Consider the following 8,703-nt stretch of genomic DNA (forward strand, 5'->3'; position numbering starts at 1 on the left):
ATTTTGACCAATTTCCGCCAAGCACCTTAATCGTAATTGGTTTAAGGCCGCCAAACGATTAATCGCCGATTAATCGGCCGCCAAGGCCGATTTCTGCAACACCGGTGTGGACTATGGCGAAACGTTTAGTCCTGTTGCCAAATTTGCAACAATCCGAACAGTTATTATTCTTGCATTGAGTTATCATTGATCTATTCACCAACTTGACGTCCAAAACACTTTCCTCCATGGGAATCTCAAGGAAATAGTCTACATACAACAACCTCTAGGTTTTGTGGATCCAAGTTTTCCTGGATATGTTTTTAAGTTACGTAAGTCGTTATATGGGTTGAAGCAAGCACCACAGGCTTGGTATCAACGATTTTCTCCCTACTTGTTGAGTATCGGTTTTGTTTGCAGTAAGAGTGACAACTCTTTGTTTAATTTTTGAAAAATAATGAATATGATTATCTACTTGTCTATGTCGATGGCATAGTTTACGACTTCTTCCCCTCAGATAAAGGTCCAAATCATATCTTCCTTAAAATCTGATTTTCACATGAATGACCTCTAGTAAACTCACTTACTTCTTGGGTAATCCAGTTAGCTACTCTAAAGCCAATATGTTTCTTTCACAACAAAAATACGCAGGTGATATTCTCAAGAGAGCCAAAATGGAAACCTATAAATCAGATGCTACACCAACAAACACTAACTCTAAGCTCAATATTTTGGTTGGTGATCTAGTTGCTGATCCTAGTACCTATTTCCAGTTAGTTGGTGCTCTATAGTATCTAGCTTTTACTAGACCCGACATCGCCTATGTTGTTCACCAAATGTGTATCTTCATGTATGCTCCACGGGAACCACACTTAAATGCTTTAAAACACATTCTTCGTTATTTAAAAGGTACTCTTCAACTTGGCTTGCATCTGTACTCTAGCAAGCCATCTCAACTTATTGAATATATTGATGCCGATCGGGGGTGGTTGTCCCAACACACATCCTTCGACATCCCGATATTGTGTATTCCTAGGTGATAATTTGATTTCGTAGTCTATTAAACGACAACCGACCTTGATCCGTTCAAGTGTTGAAGCCGAATACCTTGGGGTTGCTAATGGTGTTGCTTAGGCTTGTTGGTTGCTTAATCTTCTTTTCGCGCTTCAAACCCCTCTCAAGATTGCTACTTTGGTTTATTGTGATAATGTTTCCGCTCTCTACTTATCTGGTAATCCCGTACAAAACCAATATACGAAACATATTGAAATGGACATACACTTCGTCCGGGAGAAAGTTGCTCCTAGTCACATCCGTGTTCTACATATCCCTTCTGCTTATCAGTATGCAATCCGTGTTCTACATATCCCTTCTGCTTATCAGTATTCAGACATTTTCATCAAAGGATTGCCTTGTCAACTCTTCTTGGACTTCAAATCTAGTTTGAACATACGTCCTCCTCCCGCTCCAGAGGGGGTCTATTAGACGAGATTATTTCCTTGTTTATTGTGTGTTATATTTGGCATTGATCCCTTTGTATTTGTATTTATATCCACACAATAATGAATGAGAAGACAAGAATTAATTCATATTGTATTAGATTTCATTATGTTGATAGATTCCATGCATCATTCGAGGATGGGGACAAGCTTAGGCACTCGACGATGGGGACACGGATGGTTAACCCCGCCTCATCCCACCCCATTTCCATCCTTATGTGTAACTCCATGGATTTTAACTATCAACTTTAAGGAGTTCCCACATCGGTTTAACAAGGAAGGTCCACACTCCTCATCTTTTATATAATGATTTTTGGAGGCTCTTAGGGTTGGGGTATTCCTAACATAACCATTATTTGGTTGGTGCCCAAATAGCTAATGTCAAAGTTTTCTAGTTTAAACCAATAGGTTCGTTTTATGCATAATCATTTGGAACGATAATATATCTCCACTGCTTGCATAATCCGTATAAAAAAACTTTTGTTGGATAAACAGATCAAGACTTTGTTCAAGAATTGGGATTGTTCCTGAACACAAAAGTGCAAGTTGCTAACAATGGTGGATGGACACATTTCGTGGGGTTTGTTTTTTTATTTCTTATGCGGTTTTCGTGGTAGCATTTTTAAAAAAAATATATATTTTTTGAAAATAATGGTTCATGGAAACTAAAGTCACAGATTCAGCTTTCTAGGGTTTGAACAAATAAATTACAACTGATACACGAGGCAATAGGGTCGAAATCGCAGATTTTGGAAAGTGTTTATATACATTATCCTTAAATTATCCAAGTCAGACTGATATTCGAATCTCAAAATTGCTATGTATGTAGGTTTTCGTAATTACATTTTCTTTACATATACATGATGCATTATAGAATCATATATAGTTGAAAAAAAAAAAGAATACCATAATAAGGGAGGAATTTACTTGCTATCGAGCATTCATAAGTGTTACGGTGACTTCATTGATAGAATCCAATGTTGGGGCCGATGACAAAGAGTTGATTTCTGTCACAAACCTCTCTTCCGCAAAAAATGCAGGTTGCTTAGGTGGAGGCAAATAGTTCTCATTACCCAGCATAAGAACCACTGACGACATCGTGGGCCTATCTTCTGCATGATGTTGCACGCATAACAAACCAATATGCACTGCCCGTAGTACTTGAGAGGCCACACATGAGTCTCGCACAGATGAGCTAACTAGCTCAACCGACTTTCCCTCTTTGTGGAGTTTCCATGCCTAATTATCAAGATAAGAAGTTATTAGCATAATCCATGGCGTTAATATATAGTCACAAAATGCTATCTAATAATCCATTTCATATTGATAGAGAGTAAGGATTATTAGCCACTTATAAGCCTTAAGGCTAAAAATAACTTCCATCATGCATATATGGGGTGTTTCAGAATAACTTCCATCAAGCGATTAATGAGCTAGAGTATAATTCGGGTATATATGGTGGGTTTCAGAATATAGGCCTCATGTATTTATTTACTTACATGACCAATAAGGGTGTCATTGTAATCTTGTTGAGAAAATCCTCTATTTTTCTTCCCACTCACAATTTCCAACACCAAAACTCCAAAGCTGTACACATCCGACTTTACCGAGAAAAGGCCGTGCACTGCATACTCCGGAGAGATGTAACCACTGAAATATAGTTTGACAAATTCATTGATCATGTATGAGAATTTTAAATGAAACTAATACAATCAAATGAGAATATCTTAGATTCTTACTAAGTTCCAACCACTCTGTTCGTGTTAGCTTCAGTCTCATACCCGCTAAACTTTCTAGCAAGGCCAAAATCCGATATCTTGGGATTCATGTTCTTGTCCAGTAATATATTACCAGCTTTCAGATCTCTATGGACGATTCGTAGGCGTGAATCTTGATGCAAATAAACAAGTCCTCGAGCAATCCCATTGATAATATGAAAACGAAGAGGCCAATCAAGCATGATACTTCTAGATGCATCTGCCAAACAAACTCACTAAATTAATTAGTGTATATACAATTAACAAACTAATTACTATATATATATCGCAAGTGACATGTGTGTGTTCGAACCGAATATAAAGAAGTCAAGGCTTTTGTTCTCCATGTATTCATATATCAACATTCTTTCATCTCCTTGGATGCAGTATCCGAGAAGCTTCACAAGATTTCGATGCTGAAGTTTGGCAATACATCCAACTTCATTCTTGAATTCATCAAGCCCTTGTGATGAGGTTGCTGAGAGTCGTTTCACAGCTATTTCTCGTCCATCTTCAAACACACCCTAAAGATTCAGGTTACGGATATATTATTAGCTATCTTTCATATGTAAATATTAATTACTGTTTTTCAAATAAAGAGGGAATGTAATGTATTACCTTGTAAACTGGACCAAATCCACCTTCACCAAGCTTATTGTCGAGAGCAAAGTTGTTAGTTGACTTAGCAATCATGGACAGGCTAAATGCCGACAGCTCTGTATCTTTATTCCTATCCTCATCATTGGTATACTTGTCCTCACGGGCTTGCATCAAAACTACAAGTTAGGATATAGTATATATAATTAGTGTGTCTGCTAATTTCTAGTAATATATAGACCCGAAAAACAGAACTTGGTTGGGGTACCTTGTCTTCTCTTGCGAGATCTTTTCTTCTTTCTCCATGCTACATACAGTGCTAGAATCAAACATACAATAAATGAACCAATTGAAGCTGACACAGCTATGGCGATCGTTGGTTTCTTCTTTCCAGACCCTGAGCCATATTCTGGGGAAGTAGGGCCTTTATTCAATCCAAATAAATGACAACTGATCATCAGGATGTTATTTTGTACATATACACACGAATCATATACAACTACAATTAAAGCTTCAATAACAGAGATGGAAATGGAGAAGAGAAGCCTTACTTGGTAGTTCCGAAGCAGGCATTCTTATGTGAAGTTCTTGTGTTTCTTCATACACCCGAATATCCATTAGATCATCGAACCATTGCAAGCATCCGCTTCCACCATTTCTGATATCTAAACTCGCATAAGCTGTACAAGAGATATTCTCTTTGCAAGTTGCTTCACAATCATCAAGTGTCATGTTCAAATTGTACACCGAACGATTTGTGTCTGGGAATTTTACACCTGAAAGTGTACGGAATCCATCCCCATTCCCACCAGCTAATGGTGTTATCCTTTGACACCCACTTGACCAGTCTGCTAAATTCCATTCTTCAGGGCGCCGTGGTTCAAACCCTTCCAGGCAACTACAAGCAGGGGCGTTGTTGATGTTGCAGTTTCCATATGGACCACAGATAGCATAACGCGCACAAGCATCAATGTTACTTGCAGTCGAATAGACAGTCCAATTTTGTGTGCGATTCACCCAAATCAAGTCTTCGATTCTGCCATCCGCACTCAAATGCATCCTGGAAATAAGCGAGTCGTTCACAAGTGCATATTCATAGTATATCTCATTCTCATTGAAAACAAACCGGTGTGTGAATATTGAATTTTCGCCTAAATTAGGCATGCCATTGAATGTAACACCATTCCATGGTCCGAATCTCGATACTGGAGCCATATTTTGCCTCTCAAAAAGTTGTGGATACCCATTTGTATCCACCCGAAAGACATACTGACCTGCAGAAGGAGAAGGGTCATCATCGCTCCTCCATGACCTCAAGTATGTTTCTCTTCCTGTTATCAAATCCACGCCGATTTTCATTCCTGAGAGAAGGGTGTCTACAGGATAATCAAAACTTTGCCAAATTAAACTTTCCTGATCCCTGAGAACAAGATTTCCATTATCCAAAAGCTGTGCCACCAGATCGCCACCCCTGTCAGATGCGGATGAATTTGAAGACCAGATTACAGAATTGCTACCAGTGAGAACTTGGAGTGCACCCTGGCTAACTCTGAGCACACCAGACGTATCATTCAATGGAGTCTCTGTGTTAGCAACCCACACCACCGTACGGGTTGGTATCATCTTGTACCATATCCCTACGTACCGATTATTTGATGTGCCAGGTCTGAAGAACCCCATTTCAAAGATTTCACCAGCTGAAACAATGGTGTCACCATCTGTGATGGTTTGATTTGCTGATATGGTGTCTGCTGCTGCTGCAAAAGTTATCAAAATTGAGATTAGAAGAGTACCAAAGCATACGAAGAATATGGTAATCTTCTCCATGAATGTGAACTTGTCCCTCGTTCATATGTGGATTATGTGTGGGTTTAAGCCATAAACGACATGGGCAAAAAGAAACAAACTTTCCTGACCGGGGAAATTTAGAGGCAAAATTCAAAGATGATGGTCCACACTTGAGATAATTAGCAACCGTCCAAGTAACACGCTGTTGACCAGCTATTTTCAACAACACCCACTTGCTACAATGGTCGATCGACTTGCCACACAAGTTATATTGTATTAATTAAAACTAGAAATCCCAAGTAGAATGATAGAACACATAAACGCTCGATCACGATGGTATGAGAGTGACGGGACTTGTGGGTACCTTATTTAGTCAATGAGTAGGGCCAAACGATGGTTTTCACCAATCACAATGGGTTATTCTTATTCGGGTAAGAATTTTCGGATTTAAATTTTCTTATATAACTATACGGTAATAAATTTACACTTTTAACAATAGTTAGTTAAATAATTAAATGTTACTTTATTTCCATCATACTTATAATCATTAAATATTTTTCTCCAATTTTTTTAATATATAGATTAATTAGATATTTCTCTATTTTTTATACTTTAACTATTTATTTATTGTTTATCTTTGTTTTTATTATTTAGAATATACACATTATATGTTATGATTTTCTATTCGAATACATTATCTAATGTTTTTTTTGGTTGAATAATTTTTTTAATGTTTTATTCTTTTATATTTTTTTGACATTTTGTTTGAATAAAATTTTCTATTTTTTTTATTATTTTTGTCAAATATATTAATTTTGTCTTTTTTTAATGTTTTGTCTGTGTATATTTATTCAAGATTCCATGGTCATTGTAATCCTAATTTATAACTTAATTCAATTTTGCGACTTGAACTTATTTTTAGTTTGCTTTGATTGTAATCTATTTTTTTTTGTGTAGATCTAAAATTACAATAAAAGAATTGAAAATGATAACTAATTTACTTTCTAAATAAATTTATGATGATTAAATAAATTCCAAGGTTATCGATTTGTATAGTCCAAATGAATATTGTAAATGGAAAATCAATGAGGAAAAATATGATTTTAGAATGAATGAGAAAAATCTTTAAAAAAAAAACCAGGAAAAGATAATTCAAGCTTCAAAGCTAATGAAAAGATAATTTAAGCTTCAAAGCTAATGAAAAGATAATTTAAGCTTCAAAGCTAATTAGACAATGCATTCGAATAAAACTTCAAAAAAATAATAATTCAAAAATCATAAAGATAACTAAAGCGTGGAACCAAACATAAAAATTTAATAAAAACAAACATAATTAATAAGATTATATTAAATAATCAAACTAAAATAATAATAAATAATAATGATTGTATTACTGAACTTATTTTAAGATTAAAAAAAAAAAAACATATATAAGTAACAAATAGTTATTATATATAATAAAGCAACAAATGTATAAATAATATATTTTTGTCTTTTTAACTTTTGTCACAATAGTTTTGGCTTTTAGTCTTTTTTTTTTTTTTACAATAGTTTAGTATCGGTAAGTAATATACGATTCCATTCCCTTTCCTTACTTTGGATTATGTTGTTGTTGTTTGATTGTTCAACAAGAACTCAAAAGGATTATCATATTCTAAACCTATTGTAGTTCCAATCGTACCTTTCTGTTATTGCATCACGTTCACGCATCATATGTTTGAAGTTAATCACGATTGAGCCTGCTACTCCCTGATACTTTCGATCGCACTTCTGATCGCTGCTTCCCCGGTGTCACACACACTCAGGTGACTAAATTACCCCTTGGAAATAAACTACGTAGGCTCACCATTCACCAAATTTGTGGGATTAGTTCGCCTTCTCCCTCTGTTCAACATTGAATTTTGGAGCTATGTTCCACCCACACATTGCATACTGGATCTGTAGGCAGAGTATTCAATCATCTGTAATGCAAATTCCTATTTTAGGGTTCCTAGTTTCAAATTTTCAAATTCTTTTTACAATTAACATAGTAATGTTGTATTTAATAGATTAGTTATGTTGGATTTGAGCTACAATCAAGGTAATCCTAGAAAGATTGGGTAATCCTAGTCGATGAACATTTAGATTATACTTCAACCTTCACATGAGAAAACAAAGATTTACTCAAAAGTCAATGAAATCTTTTCTATAAAGATTGGGTAATCCTTGTCGGCTAATATATATATGTGTGTTATAACACAAGACATGAGGACTATAAAGCTACAACTTTTGAGTTCTTGTTGAACAATCAAACAACAACATAATCGAAATTAAGGAAAGGGAATGGAATCACATATTACTTACCTGATGTGTGTTTGTGTGTGCGCGACAACAGGGCACGATCAGAAGCAACAACGATTGATTGGAAGCTGTGATTGTAGGCAGCTATCGGAAGTATCAGGCAGGAAGGCTCGATTGTGACGGGGAGAAAACGTGATATGTTAGGCTTTAGCAAGCAGGGGCAATATTGTACATTCAAATTGTATTTTAATTATAATGATTTAATATTATGAAAAACAATTATAAATCAATAAAAATTACCAAAAAAATAGATTTGGGTATATATGATATTAAAAAACATTAGGAAGGGCAAATACGATATTTGAAGTTTAGTCCGGACAAATACAATATTTAGCTATTTAGGAAGGGTATATACGATGAAACCCACCTTTTTATACGTATCAGAGCCCAATCCAAAACCAACTTTATATTAAATTATTATGATACCTAATTATTTTATATTCATGGTAGAATATGAAAGTAAAAAAACAAAAAAGTTTAGCTTCCAAACAAAAGTAAATCGAGCAAAAAAAAAATTTTGTCTGGAGAATGAAGTTTGTAATTTTTAAACTAACGAAAGATGGTTTGAGTTAATTTTTTAAAATATAGAATATACGTGCTTTTGACACATGCACGATTTCGTTTAATGCATTATTAGAAAATCGACGCTTAAAAAGGAAGATTTAAGGAAGACTTTTGTCATCGCTATAGAAGGAAATATTGCAAGGACTTGTCCTGGTTAGAAGATTGTTGAATCATTTTGA

The 8,703-nt window shown here is 35.2% G+C and overlaps 1 protein-coding gene and 1 long non-coding RNA gene across 7 annotated transcripts; one reads left to right on the forward strand and one right to left on the reverse strand.

Annotated features, from left to right (window-relative positions):
- Positions 1-2,207: 2,207 nt before the first annotated feature.
- On the reverse strand, positions 2,208-7,442 carry LOC111917960 (G-type lectin S-receptor-like serine/threonine-protein kinase At4g27290). 6 transcript variants are annotated; one of them, XM_042899471.2, is made up of 9 exons: positions 5,242-5,367; positions 5,107-5,159; positions 4,384-4,892; positions 4,101-4,256; positions 3,854-4,011; positions 3,549-3,759; positions 3,218-3,455; positions 2,978-3,128; positions 2,208-2,717 (listed from the first exon to the last, which is right to left on the reverse strand). In XM_042899471.2, exons 3-9 carry the CDS (start codon positions 4,889-4,891, stop codon positions 2,409-2,411), a joined length of 1,731 nt encoding a protein of 576 aa, XP_042755405.1. In that variant the 5' UTR covers position 4,892; positions 5,107-5,159; positions 5,242-5,367; the 3' UTR covers positions 2,208-2,408. The 6 variants fall into 6 exon arrangements, with proteins under 6 accessions (XP_042755405.1, XP_042755403.1, XP_042755401.1 ...); XM_042899469.2 differs by adding an exon at positions 7,302-7,442 and having other exon boundaries at positions 4,384-5,589; XM_042899467.2 differs by having other exon boundaries at positions 4,959-5,827.
- Positions 7,285-8,220, forward strand: LOC122196538 (uncharacterized). Its single transcript, XR_006188525.2, has 2 exons — positions 7,285-7,425; positions 7,995-8,220. It is a non-coding gene; the product is annotated as an uncharacterized LOC122196538 (long non-coding RNA).
- Positions 8,221-8,703: the final 483 nt, after the last annotated feature.

Source organism: Lactuca sativa, chromosome 2 (genome assembly GCF_002870075.4).
Source record: "Lactuca sativa cultivar Salinas chromosome 2, Lsat_Salinas_v11, whole genome shotgun sequence".
NCBI classification, from domain to species: Eukaryota; Viridiplantae; Streptophyta; class Magnoliopsida; order Asterales; family Asteraceae; genus Lactuca; species Lactuca sativa.